Genomic DNA, 13565 nt, shown 5'->3' on the forward strand with positions numbered 1-13565 from the left:
GTGGTGGTGATGATGGTAGTGATGATGGTGGTGATGATGGTGGTGATGATGGTGATGGTGGTGGTGATGATGGTGATGATGGTGATGATGGTGATGATGATGGTGATGATGGTGATGGTAGTGATGATGGTGGTGGTGATGGTGATGATGATGGTGGTGATGGTGGTGATGGTGGTGATGATGGTGATGATGGTGATGGTGGTGATGGTGGTGGTGATGATGGTGGTGATGATGGTGATGATGATGGTGATGATGATGATGGTGATGATGGTGATGATGGTGATGGTGGTAGTGATGTGATTATGAATGTTGGTGGTTGTCATGGTAGCGGTGATGCAATTCTGATTTGATGCGATCCTGACGAATGGAGGATGCTGCTAAGATTCAGAATCAATGAGATCCGACTCGTGATGATAATGATGAACACGTGAGTCTTAATCCTGGTCGTGACGAAATCGTGATACTGATAACGTGAATATCAACATACAACAATGTCACTGAAGATCCGATTCTGATCTCAAAACAGCTGTCTGTATGGTTATGATGATGTTTCTGATTCCGTACCTATTATTCGTGGTGATGGTGATGAGTTTGCTGTTGACAGTATTTCTGATGCAGCTGTAGTCGATGTTTGGAACTCTCGGCCCCTGCCGATGACCTAATGACCTGAAACGTGGCCCATCTCGGAAGCTCAGCAGGCTCTGACCCTGCTCAAGTGCTTGGTGTTGCAGCAGAGCTGCTGCGGGGCAATGGCAATCCACTAATGTACTGCACTTCTGTGCTTCCGTGTCTTGGAAGTCACCCCGGCTTTAACCATCCCGTACTGACCAGCGTGGTGAAGTATGGTCAAATAACTACCGTGACCTCTCCCAGACGTAGGGGGGCCCCTCATCCAGCAGTGGATTGGCAAAACACGGCTGGGGGCGTGCACGGGGCGACCCCCACCCACGTGGCTGGGCGCACGCGCGCGTGCCGGTGTGCAAGTGTGTACACGTGGGTGTACCGGGTGCCGTGTGCAAATATCGCCAATGGGAAGACAAAGGCGGTCGGGCGTGGTGTTGGCCACCCACCCCCTCGTGTGCCGTGACGGCCTTCATATGTGCTCGCTAACAGCACTTGCCCCAAGAGTCTGTTTAGGCTGTCCGGGGGATCTTTGTCTTTGTGTGCGGGAAGCGGCGTCGCAGCGGTTAGCGCACTGCGCTCCGAGCCCCCGGGAACCCGAAGCCGATTCCCGCTCACGGCCAACAGTGACGAAATCTCAGAACCCGTCCCGGTCCTCGGCTTCCTTCAAGTCGACTCAGCCTCAAATGAGGACCCGGTGTGGTGTGTACACACATCAGCATGGGAGAGACAAAGGCGGCCGGGCGTGGTTATGGCCACCGACACGCTCGGGTGCCGCGTGCTGCCCAACACCACTTGGCCGAACGCTCTGTGAAGGGCTACACGGGGTGTCTTTGTCTTTACTGCAGGAGTTGCTGTTCCCTGCATCACTCGATCGCGAGTCGGGGGTGATTAAAACCGGTTTCTTGCGTAACCGGTAACCGCATAAAACGGGTTAATATCGTTCTGCCGCATACGCCGACGCGTCGAGAGCGCTCAACGCGACGTGTGCGCGACACTTTTTGTTTAAGTTGAGAAGCGAAGGGAGCCGCCGCACACAGCGCGCTCGCGACCCGCAACCCAGAGGGTCGCCCGGTTCGATTCCATCTCCGGGCGCGGCAGTTGGAACAATGGGGGGGGGGGGGAGGCACATTTCTTAAATCGGTTGCATTCATTCACGACTTAAGATTCCGCTGGGATCGTTTACCGGTTTCCTGACTTTTGCTACCAGTTTAACCGGTTCGTGTTCAACTATTCTCGTCGTAACCGAGTCGACATGCACGGAGCCATGCCCAGGAGGTTCCTGGAGGCCCGCGGCCAGATGCCGGGGGGGGGGGGGGTAGGTGGACTCCATAGTCAGCCTGTGTTGGGCAGCGCCCCCCCCCCTATCTCTTTGTCCCACCACTCTGGGCAGCCTCAAATAGACGCCCGATTAACCACGCATGGAGGGGAAGGGCGAGCGGGCAGTCGCGCACCACGCCAACCCCCCCTCGCCCTTCACCGTTGGGGCCAGCGCTGGTCGCGAGGAGCACCGATGAAGGCCGTCACCGGCACATGACACGAGTGGGTGTTCGGCCGACAACACTACGCACAGCCGCCTTTGTCTCCCCAGTACCGATGAGGCAGAGTCGGCCCAGGGGAGGCCAAGGACCGGTTCCGATATTTCGTCACCGATGTCGACTCCGTGAGCGGAAACGGAACTCGGGTGGCCGGGTTGGTAGCGAGATGCGCTGACCACTGAGGCCACCGCTCCCCACGCATGCACACAAACACGGAGTGTCACGTGGCCGCGGGAAAACAAAACAAACCGCAGCAAGTTGGATGCAACGCGTGCGAGATAAATCAGAACACGCTGCGATGGTATCCACACACTTTTATTGTTAACAGGTAACAAAGGCCACGCTCCACGCTAAATTCATCAGACGCCACAAGCACGCGGGTCACCACAATCAGGGGGCACAGCGGGGACCACCTCCAGGAACCTCGAGGGGACCTCCAGGAACCTCAAGGGGACCTCCAAGAACCTCCCAGGGCAGTGGTTCTCAACCTTAGTTTGGCTACTACTGTACCCCCCCCCCGCCCCCATCCCTTGGTTCTGAGAAATGTACGAATTAATGAACGTCAATATTTTAACCGCTCGTCCATTTTGTGAGGTATCCTAACTAGCTAACTGCAAGCGAATGAAAACTTCAACGGACGCTCCGCACGCGTGACGCCATTGGTTTGCGTTGACCGGTTACTTTTGGAACCCCGCGTTGCGTACGATCAACGAGTTTAGAAATGTCTGCTATATCACTCTAGGTTACCATATGGATTTAACATTTCTCGTTATTTAATATTGGCAGATTCATACACATTATTCACCAATGACTGGTGTAGGCAATTTCACACATTTATAAATCTCCTCGCGTACCCCCGGTTGAGAAACGCTGTCCCTCGGGGAGGACGCTCCTCCTTGGGGTCCACAAAACGATCCCCCCCCCCCCCCCCAAAGAGACAACAACCAGGCATCAACTCGGGCCGCCTCCCTCCCTCTGCTGTTCTCGCAGCTTCACTTAACGAATCGTTTGGGGCCTCTGCAGAATGCATTTAACGTTGCCACCCTTCGTGCGTCAGTAAAAAAAAAGGTAATAAAATGTGTGATGCTAAAACCGCGTCAAATAACCCTGAACATACACACACACAAAACAATGTCATGTCTAACGCAGTCTCCTCGATTAAAAGGGGGGATGATGATGAGCTGGCAGGGGGGGGGGGACGGCAGGGGACAGGGCCCAGCTGGACGGACTGTGATGAAACCCCCCGGGTTGGGTGTCGGGAGCTCCTCAAGACTTTGTCTGCGTCAAGCTCCAACTCCACAGCTCCTTCATAACCTGGGGGGGGAGGGGCACAGGTGAGGCGTGGCAGGGCAATGCTGAGGATGATCACCAATGTGTACGCAGGAGACCAAGCGGTGAGCGCATTGCACCGTCAATCCGGCGAGCAGAGTTCGCTGACCGTTCGTGATCAATGATCGTGGCGGATTTCTGAACCGGTTCTGGGACCGCCGCCCCCAGGCAAGATTCAAGCCTCAAATAAGCACCCCTGGTGCGGTACATATAAATATCGGCACTGGGAAGACAAAGGCAGCCGGGTGTGGTGCTGGCCACGCACTCCCTCGTAGGCCTTCGTAGGCGCCCGCAAACAGCACTTGCCCCAACAGTGTGTTAGACAGGGCGGAGAGTGTGTGCGTCTGTGTAAGAGGGAATCTGCGAGACACTGGCCTTCTCTGTAATCAAAGTGAAAGAGTCCCTCCTGCCCGTAAACCCCTCGCAGACTTTTGGGGCAAGAGCTGTTCGTGAGCACCTCTGAAGGTCGGAATGGCACACAAGGGGGAGGGGGGGGTGGCCATAAGCATGCCCTGCTGTTTTTGTCTCTCCACCGCTGATGTTTGCACACTGCACCAGGTACTAAGTTCAGACCGAGTCGACCTCGTGAACGCCCCAAGACCGATTCAAATATTCGTCGGTGATGTTGGCCGTGGGTGGGAAATGAACTCTGGTCGCTATGTTCGTAGCGCAGTGCTACAACTCCACAGGCATGCGCACATCCCTTCATACGCACGCACACACACACACACAACGATGACACTCATTCATACACACCCTCTAAACCCACAACCCTTCACACACACATTAACACAATGACCCACGTGCAAAGGCATGCGTGCGTACAAGCGCACTCACACTCGTATATCTCCATTCACTAACATCCATTCATGCAGACGCTTTCTCCCACACGCAAACGAACGCGCGCACGCGCACACACACACGTGCTAACATAAGCACGCGCGCACGGTCACATACACGCGCGCGCTCACACAGGATTTCCCATGCTCCTCACAATGGAATCTCCGGGCGCGGATGCGACAGCGACGACAACGACACGCGGGGCGTGTGAGAGTGAGCCAGCGAGCACGGCTTCGGGAAAAGGCGGACTTGCGCCAGGGGAGGCGACGTCACCACCCCGCGACGTCATGGGGATGTAACATCGCCGCATGTGACATCACAGGGGAGGGGGTGACCGCCGCACCACCCCGACTCCCACCCCCCCTTACCCTCCACCCCACTGCAGCAATAAAGTCCTCCTGCTGCACAGCGCTGACAATGCTCGCTGCTTCACCAGCAGACAGTCGCCTCCTGCTGCAAGCGTTGGTCCACTGCTGCACGGTTCAACTGTTACCCACCGCTGCACGGTTCAACTGTTACCCACCGCTGCACGGTTCAACTGTTACCCACCACTGCACGGTTCAACTGTTACCCACCGCTGCACGGTTCAACTGTTACCCACCGCTGCACGGTTCGACTGTTACCCACCACTGCACGGTTCAACTGTTACCCACCGCTGCACGGTTCGACTGTTACCCACCGCTGCACGGTTCAACTGTTACCCACCGCTGCACAGTTCGACTGTTACCCACCACTGCACGGTTCAACTGTTACCCACCACTGCACAGTTCAACTGTTACCCACTGCTGCACGGTTCGACTGTTACCCACCACTGCACGGTTCAACTGTTACCCACCGCTGCACGGTTCAACTGTTACCCACCACTGCACGGTTTAACTGTTACCCACCGCTGCACATTTCAACTGTTACCCACAGCTGCACAGTTCAACTGTTACCCACCACTGCACGGTTCAACTGTTACCCACCGCTGCACGGTTCAACTGTTACCCACCACTGCACGGTTCAACTGTTACCCACCACTGCACGGTTCAACTGTTACCCACCACTGCACGGTTCAACTGTTACCCACCGCTGCACGGTTCAACTGTTACCCACCGCTGCACGGTTCAACTGTTACCCACCGCTGCACAGTTCAACTGTTACCCACCACTGCACGGTTTATCTGTTACCCACTGCTGCACGGTTCAACTGTTACCCACAGCTGCACAGTTCAACTGTTACCCACCACTGCACGGTTCAACTGTTACCCACCGCTGCACCGTTCAACTGTTACCCACCACTGCACGGTTTATCTGTTACCCACCACTGCACGGTTCAACTGTTACCCACCGCTGCACAGTTCAACTGTTACCCACCGCTGCACGGTTCAACTGTTACCCACCGCTGCACGGTTTAACCGTTACCCACTGCTGCATGGTTCAACTGTTACCCACCGCTGCACGGTTCAACTGTTACCCACCGCTGCACAGTTCAACTGTTACCCACCACTGCACGGTTTATCTGTTACCCACTGCTGCACGGTTCAACTGTTACCCACCGCTGCACGGTTTAACCGTTACCCACCGCTGCACGGTTTAACCGTTACCCACTGCTGCATGGTTCAACTGTTACCCACCGCTGCACGGTTCAACTGTTACCCACCGCTGCACGGTTTAACCGTTACCCACTGCTGCACGGTTCAACTGTTACCCACTGCTGCACGGTTCAACTGTTACCCACCGCTGCACGGTTCAACTGTTACCCACCGCTGCACGGTTTAACCGTTACCCACTGCTGCATGGTTCAACTGTTACCCACTTCTGCGCTCATGGTTATAACAATAATAATTCGGCTATTTATTTAGGAAAGCCTCACGAGGCTCTGCACGAGGCATCTCTTGTGTGTGTCTGTGTGGTGCCCCCTGCCCGCAGCCCGGGGGGCCACCGCGTCCCCACAGGCAGGCGCCCCCCACCTCGAGATACTCGCCAGGCTCGGCCCCCCCCCACGAGGAGACGAGACGCCTTCTCTGCGCTACCTGGCCATGGGTACGAGGGACGTGGCAGTGCCGATGCTCGCGAGCCTCACGGCCAGAACGGCCTGGATTCAAGCCCCCTTTTCTGCGTGGAGTTTGTGTGTTCTCTCTTTACACTGCGTGGAGTTTGTGTGTTCTCACTTTATACTGTGTGGAGTTTGTGTGTTCTCTCTTTACACTGCGTGGAGTTTGTGTGTTCTCTCTTTACACTGCGTGGAGTTTGTGTGTTCTCACTTTACACTGCGTGGAGTTTGTGTGTTCTCACTTTACACTGCGTGGAGTTTGTGTGTTCTCTCTTTACACTGTGTGGAGTTTGTGTTCTCACTTTACACTGCGTGGAGTTTGTGTGTTCTCTCTTTACACTGCGTGGAGTTTGTGTGTTCTCACTTTATACTGTGTGGAGTTTGTGAGTTCTCTCTTTACACTGTGTGGAGTTTGTGTGTTCTCACTTTATACTGTGTGGAGTTTGTGTGTTCTCTCTTTATTCTGCGTGGAGTTTGTGTGTTCTCTCTTTACACTGTGTGGAGTTTGTGTGTTCTCACTTTATACTGTGTGGAGTTTGTGTGTTCTCTCTTTATTCTGCGTGGAGTTTGTGTGTTCTCTCTTTACACTGCGTGGAGTTTGTGTGTTCTCGCCCTGCTCTGCGTGGAGTTTGTGTTCTCACTTGACACTTCGTGGAGTTTGTGTGTTCTCACTTTACACTGTGTGGAGTTTGTGTGTTCTCTCTTTATTCTGCGTGGAGTTTGTGTGTTCTCCCCCTGCTCTGCGTGAAGTTTGTATGTTCTCTCTTTACACTGCGTGGAGTTTGTGTGTTCTCTCTTTACACTGTGTGGAGTTTGCGTGTTCTCACTTTACACTGTGTGGAGTTTGTGTGTTCTCTCTTTACACTGCGTGGAGTTTGTGTGTTCTCTCTTTACACTGCGTGGAGTTTGTGTGTTCTCACTTCACACTGCGTGGAGTTTGTGTGTTCTCTCTTTACACTGCGTGGAGTTTGTGTGTTCTCTCTTTACACTGCGTGGAGTTTGTGTGTTCTCTCTTTACACTCCGTGGAGTTTGTGTGTTCTCTCTTTACACTGTGTGGAGTTTGTGTGTTCTCTCTTTACACTGCGTGGAGTTTGTGTGTTCTCTCTTTACACTGCGTGGAGTTTGTGTGTTCTCACTTTACACTGCGTGGAGTTTGTGTTCTCTCTTTACACTGCGTGGAGTTTGTGTGTTCTCGCTTTACACTGTGTGGAGTTTGCGTGTTCTCACTTTATACTGTGTGGAGTTTGTGAGTTCTCTCTTTACACTGTGTGGAGTTTGTGTGTTCTCACTTTATACTGTGTGGAGTTTGTGTGTTCTCTCTTTATTCTGCGTGGAGTTTGTGTGTTCTCTCTTTACACTGTGTGGAGTTTGTGTGTTCTCACTTTATACTGTGTGGAGTTTGTGTGTTCTCTCTTTATTCTGCGTGGAGTTTGTGTGTTCTCTCTTTACACTGCGTGGAGTTTGTGTGTTCTCACTTTACACTGTGTGGAGTTTGTGTGTTCTCACTTTACACTGCGTGGAGTTTGTGTGTTCTCTCTTTATTCTGCGTGGAGTTTGTGTTCTCTCTTTACACTGCGTGGAGTTTGTGTGTTCTCATTTTACACTGTGTGGAGTTTGTGTGTTCTCTCTTTATTCTGCGTGGAGTTTGTGTGTTCTCTCTTTACACTGCGTGGAGTTTGTGCGTTCTCTCTTTATTCTGCGTGGAGTTTGTGTGTTCTCTCTTTACACTGTGTGGAGTTTGTGCGTTCTCTCTTTATTCTGCGTGGAGTTTGTGTGTTCTCACTTTACACTGTGTGGAGTTTGTGTGTTCTCTCTTTATTCTGCGTGGAGTTTGTGTGTTCTCCCCCTGCTCTGCGTGAAGTTTGTATGTTCTCTCTTTACACTGCGTGGAGTTTGTGTGTTCTCTCTTTACACTGTGTGGAGTTTGCGTGTTCTCACTTTACACTGTGTGGAGTTTGTGTGTTCTCTCTTTACACTGCGTGGAGTTTGTGTGTTCTCTCTTTACACTGCGTGGAGTTTGTGTGTTCTCACTTCACACTGCGTGGAGTTTGTGTGTTCTCTCTTTACACTGCGTGGAGTTTGTGTGTTCTCTCTTTACACTGCGTGGAGTTTGTGTGTTCTCTCTTTACACTCCGTGGAGTTTGTGTGTTCTCTCTTTACACTGTGTGGAGTTTGTGTGTTCTCTCTTTACACTGCGTGGAGTTTGTGTGTTCTCTCTTTACACTGCGTGGAGTTTGTGTGTTCTCACTTTACACTGCGTGGAGTTTGTGTTCTCTCTTTACACTGCGTGGAGTTTGTGTGTTCTCGCTTTACACTGTGTGGAGTTTGTGTGTTCTCACTTTATACTGTGTGGAGTTTGTGTGTTCTCTCTTTACACTGCGTGGAGTTTGTGTGTTCTCTCTTTACACTGTGTGGAGTTTGTGTGTTCTCACTTTACACTGCGTGGAGTTTGTGTGTTCTCACTTTACACTGTGTGGAGTTTGTGTGTTCTCACTTTACACTGTGTGGAGTTTGTGTGTTCTCTCTTTATTCTGCGTGGAGTTTGTGTGTTCTCACTTTACACTGTGTGGAGTTTGTGTGTTCTCACTTTACACTGTGTGGAGTTTGTGTTCTCTCTTTACACTGCGTGGAGTTTGTGTGTTCTCACTTTACACTGTGTGGAGTTTGTGTGTTCTCACTTTACACTGTGTGGCGTTTGTGTGTTCTCACTTTACACTGTGTGGAGTTTGTGTGTTCCCTCTTTACACTGTGTGGAGTTTGTGTGTTCTCTCTTTATACTAGGTGGAGTTTGTGTGTTCTCTCTTTATTCTGCGTGGAGTTTGTGTGTTCTCACTTTACACTGTGTGGAGTTTGTGTGTTCTCTCTTTACACTGGGTGGAGTTTGTGTGTTCTCACTTTACACTGCGTGGAGTTTGTGTGTTCTCTCTTTACACTGTGTGGAGTTTGTGTGTTCTCTCTTTATACTAGGTGGAGTTTGTGTGCTCTCTTTATTCTGCGTGGAGTTTGTGTGTTCTATCTTTATTCTGCGTGGAGTTTGTGTGTTCTCGCTTTACACTGCGTGGAGTTTGTGTGTTCTCTCTTTATTCTGCGTGGAGTTTGTATGTTCTCTCTTTACACTGCGTGGAGTTTGTGTGTTCTCTCTTTACACTGTGTGGAGTTTGTGTGTTCTCTCTTTACACTGTGTGGAGTTTGTGTGTTCTCTCTTTACACTGTGTGGAGTTTGTGTGTTATCTCTTTACACTGCGTGGAGTTTGTGCGTTCTCTCTTTACACTGTGTGGAGTTTGTGTGTTCTCTCTTTACACTGTGTGGAGTGTGTGTGTTCTCACTTTAAACTGTGTGGAGTTTGTGTGTTCTCACTTTATTCTGCGTGGAGTTTGTGTGTTCTCACTTTACACTGTGTGGAGTTTGTGTGTTCTCACTTTACACTGCGTGGAGTTTGTGTGTTCTCACTTTACACTGCGTGGAGTTTGTGTGTTCTCACTTTACACTGTGTGGAGTTTGTGTGTTCTCACTTTACACTGTGTGGAGTTTGTGTGTTCTCTCTTTATTCTGCGTGGAGTTTGTGTGTTCTCACTTTACACTGTGTGGAGTTTGTGTGTTCTCACTTTACACTGTGTGGAGTTTGTGTGTTCTCTCTTTACACTGCGTGGAGTTTGTGTGTTCTCACTTTACACTGTGTGGAGTTTGTGTGTTCTCACTTTACACTGCGTGGAGTTTGTGTGTTCTCACTTTACACTGCGTGGAGTTTGTGTGTTCTCACTTTACACTGTGTGGAGTTTGTGTGTTCTCTCTTTATACTAGGTGGAGTTTGTGTGTTCTCTCTTTATTCTGCGTGGAGTTTGTGTGTTCTCACTTTACACTGTGTGGAGTTTGTGTGTTCTCTCTTTACACTGTGTGGAGTTTGTGTGTTCTCTCTTTATACTAGGTGGAGTTTGTGTGCTCTCTTTATTCTGCGTGGAGTTTGTGTGTTCTATCTTTATTCTGCGTGGAGTTTGTGTGTTCTCGCTTTACACTGCGTGGAGTTTGTGTGTTCTCACTTTACACTGTGTGGAGTTTGTGTGTTCTCACTTTACACTGCGTGGAGTTTGTGTGTTCTCTCTTTATTCTGCGTGGAGTTTGCGTGTTCTCGCTTTACACTGTGTGGAGTTTGCGTGTTCTCTCCCTGCTCTGCGTGGAGTTTGAGTGTTCTCCCCCTGTGCTGCGTGGAGTTTGAGTGTTCTCCCCGTTCTGCGTGGAGTTTGAGTGTTCTCTCCCTGCTCTGCGTGGAGTTTGAGTGTTCTCCCCCTGTGCTGCGTGGAGTTTGAGTGTTCTCCCCGTTCTGCGTGGAGTTTGAGTGTTCTCTCCCTGTGCTGCGTGGAGTTTGCGTGTTCTCCCCGTTCTGCGTGGAGTTTGTGTGTTCTCCCCCTGTGCTGCGTGGAGTTTGAGTGTTCTCCCCGTTCTGCGTGGAGTTTGCGTGTTCTCCCCGTTCTGTGTGGAGTTTGAGTGTTCTCCCCCTGTGCTGCGTGGAGTTTGAGTGTTCTCCCCGTTCTGTGTGGAGTTTGAGTGTTCTCGCTTTACACTGTGTGGAGTTTGCGTGTTCTCCCCCTGCTCTGCGTGGAGTTTGTGTGTTCTCACTTTATTCTGCGTGGAGTTTGTGTGTTCTCACTTTATTCTGTGTGGAGTTTGAGTGTTCTCCCCGTTCTGCGTGGAGTTTGTGTGTTCTCGCTTTATTCTGCGTGGAGTTTGCGTGTTCTCCCCGTTCTGCGTGGAGTTTGAGTGTTCTCCCCGTTCTGCGTGGAGTTTGAGTGTTCTCCCCGTTCTGCGTGGGTTCCCCACAATGGGTTCCCCACAATGGGTTCCCCACAATGGGTTCCCCACAATGGGTTCCCCACAATGGGTTCCCCACAATGGGTTCCCCGTTTCCCCCCATTGCGAACACACCCACACTGCGTAACCGGGATTGGTAAAACCACTTCAATGCTAAAATATTCCCTACTAATCACTCAATCGGGATCGCCCTTTACTGCAAAAACCTGGCAGGATCCTCCTGAAGGAGAGTCTTGAGACTCAGCAAGGCTCCCCTGGCTAAAAGGCACAATAAAAAACAGGTCCCTGCAGGGTGGGCTGGTAATAGTTCGCAAATGAGAAATGTGACTTCCAAATGTTGGGTGCAATAAGACATATCAAGTCTCTGCGCTGTCTATTGCTAATTTTACACCCAACAGCACGAGATTTCACTTCGTTAAAGTATTGAAAGGGGACGGATGGACACATTAATCTATTGCAGGCTGGTACACTCAGTTTACAACTTCGTTCCTACCAGTATAAACGTGGGTTCACTGGAGTGACTGTAGGTGTGCGTGCGAGTAGGGGTGTACGGTTGTGAGCAACTGCATAGGTGGTACTGCCCGTGCTTGTGATGAGAGGCATGCATGTGCGAAGACAGGTGTGTGGCAGGTGTGTACGACAGGTGTACGACAGGTGTACGAGGTGTATGGGGCCGAGACATAGCCCAGCGGTGGTGCATCCGCCGCTTGTTGCGGAAGTTCGCAGTTCGATTCCGGCAGGCCACCCTGGTTAACACTGGGTGGCCTCATTCACGTTGGATGCCACAGTAGGCCGCCGCTTGTCTGCGTCGCGGTCCAGATTTTAAAAAAAGATGTGAAACTTACAACGCAAATGTTGCCGAAATGGGATCGCACACACGGCATCAACCATCGCTCCCTGCTGGCACCAGATCAATGCCCAATTACAGGCCAAGTGCCGAGATACGCCTTGTGCTGCACAGGGACAGCTGCCACCGGGGGTGCCCTTCACGTGTCGAGATTCGATGCGGCAAGGGAGGGATGACGGCTATGTTTACGACGACGCTGGGCGAGCGAGACAACCGGTTATTATTCGCATCACGGTCGTTCACCGGGCGGTATTAACCGGGGTGGCCGCTGGATTCGAACCGCTGAGCGGCAGTGCGGCCCCCTCACCTTGGTGTCCTCCACCTTGAAGGAGCTCTTCAAAAAGTTCCCAAACTTCTCCTCCGTCTTGGGCATGCCCATGTTCTGCATGACACGAAACCACACCGTCAAATCAGGGGACAGGGGAGACACTTACATGGGTAGCCCCCCCCCCACCACCTCCAGCGAGGAGCCCCCTCACCCCCAACTTCGACCCAGACGCGCCCCCTCCGACCCCGAACTGTGCCGTGGGCAACCCCGGCGCGACCCCTGACCTTTTCTATCTGCTCCTTCAGTTTGGTCTTCACTTCCTCCAGGGAGATGGGACCTTTAGGGGACTTGGGCGACTTGGGGGTCTTGGAACCCGGCGTGGCTACCGGCTTGGCCTCCCCCTTCTTGGTGGACTCCTGCGCCGCGCACACACAAAGACAAAGAGCCCCCACGTAGCCTCTCTTTAACCACCACACGTGATTGTAAGAGTGACTCCAAGTTCACGTGTGTGTGTGTGTGTGTACACGTGCGTCACACGAGACGTACATAGAGTGCAGGTACAAATTAACATTTCTCTGTAAATCACAACACAAACAAAGATTCCCCATATAATCAACACAGGCTGTTGGAGCAAGTGCTGTTGGCGAGTGGAACCTATGGAGGTCGGCACGAGGGGGTGGGTGGCCAGCACTGCGCCCAGCCGCCTTTGTCTCCCCAGTGCAGAAAATTAAACAACGCTCTAAGTACTCATTAAAGGCCAAGTCGAACCGAGGGGGAGAGGTCCAGGACCAGTTCAGATATTCGTCATCTATGTTGGCCGTGTGTGGGAATTGAACGAGGATTTGTAGCAGCGGTGCTAGACATTACCACCGACTATAACCACACAGACGCACGCACGCGCACACTCGCGAGACATCACTGCTGCGACAGCTACCAAAGCAGGTAGCTGCTGTCTGCGAAATCGATTCTGGGGGTCGGGGAGGGGTGAGCGATGAGTGGGGGAGGAGGGAGGGGAGAGAAATTGGGGGGGTGGAGAGGGGCGAGGAGGGCGGAGGGGGGCGGCGGCCGTGTTTACTGCGGTGCGTGGTCATGTGACCCGCGGCACACGTGTGGATGTTTGCGGGGCTCCGTACCACGGAGCGGAATGCAACCCCTTACATTCTTCTATGACCTCAAACAGCTACAATTGGAAATAAGAAAAAAAATGTAAAAGAGAGAGAGAAAAAAAAATATCTGAAATTCCGCAGTAGAAATTAAAAGCAGGCGAGAGCAGGGCCCGC

At 51.9% G+C, this 13565-nt stretch overlaps 1 protein-coding gene across 2 annotated transcripts in view; it reads right to left on the reverse strand.

The window, feature by feature from the left end:
- Positions 1-2458: 2458 nt before the first annotated feature.
- The window catches only part of LOC116941406 (uncharacterized), a 32959-nt gene continuing 21852 nt past the window's right edge, over positions 2459-13565 (reverse strand). For both annotated transcript variants that reach the window (XM_032952493.2, XM_032952492.2), the window contains exons 9-11: positions 12570-12701; positions 12325-12399; positions 2459-3473 (exon numbers count right to left, since the gene is read on the reverse strand). In XM_032952493.2, the coding sequence (XP_032808384.2) occupies positions 3426-3473; positions 12325-12399; positions 12570-12701 (255 nt within the window). In that variant the 3' untranslated portion in view covers positions 2459-3425. The remainder of the gene's footprint in view (positions 3474-12324; positions 12400-12569; positions 12702-13565) is intronic.

This window comes from Petromyzon marinus, chromosome 11 (assembly GCF_048934315.1).
Source record: "Petromyzon marinus isolate PM22_M1 ecotype Great Lakes invasive population chromosome 11, UKy_Petmar_22M1.pri1.0, whole genome shotgun sequence".
NCBI lineage: Eukaryota > Metazoa > Chordata > Hyperoartia > Petromyzontiformes > Petromyzontidae > Petromyzon > Petromyzon marinus.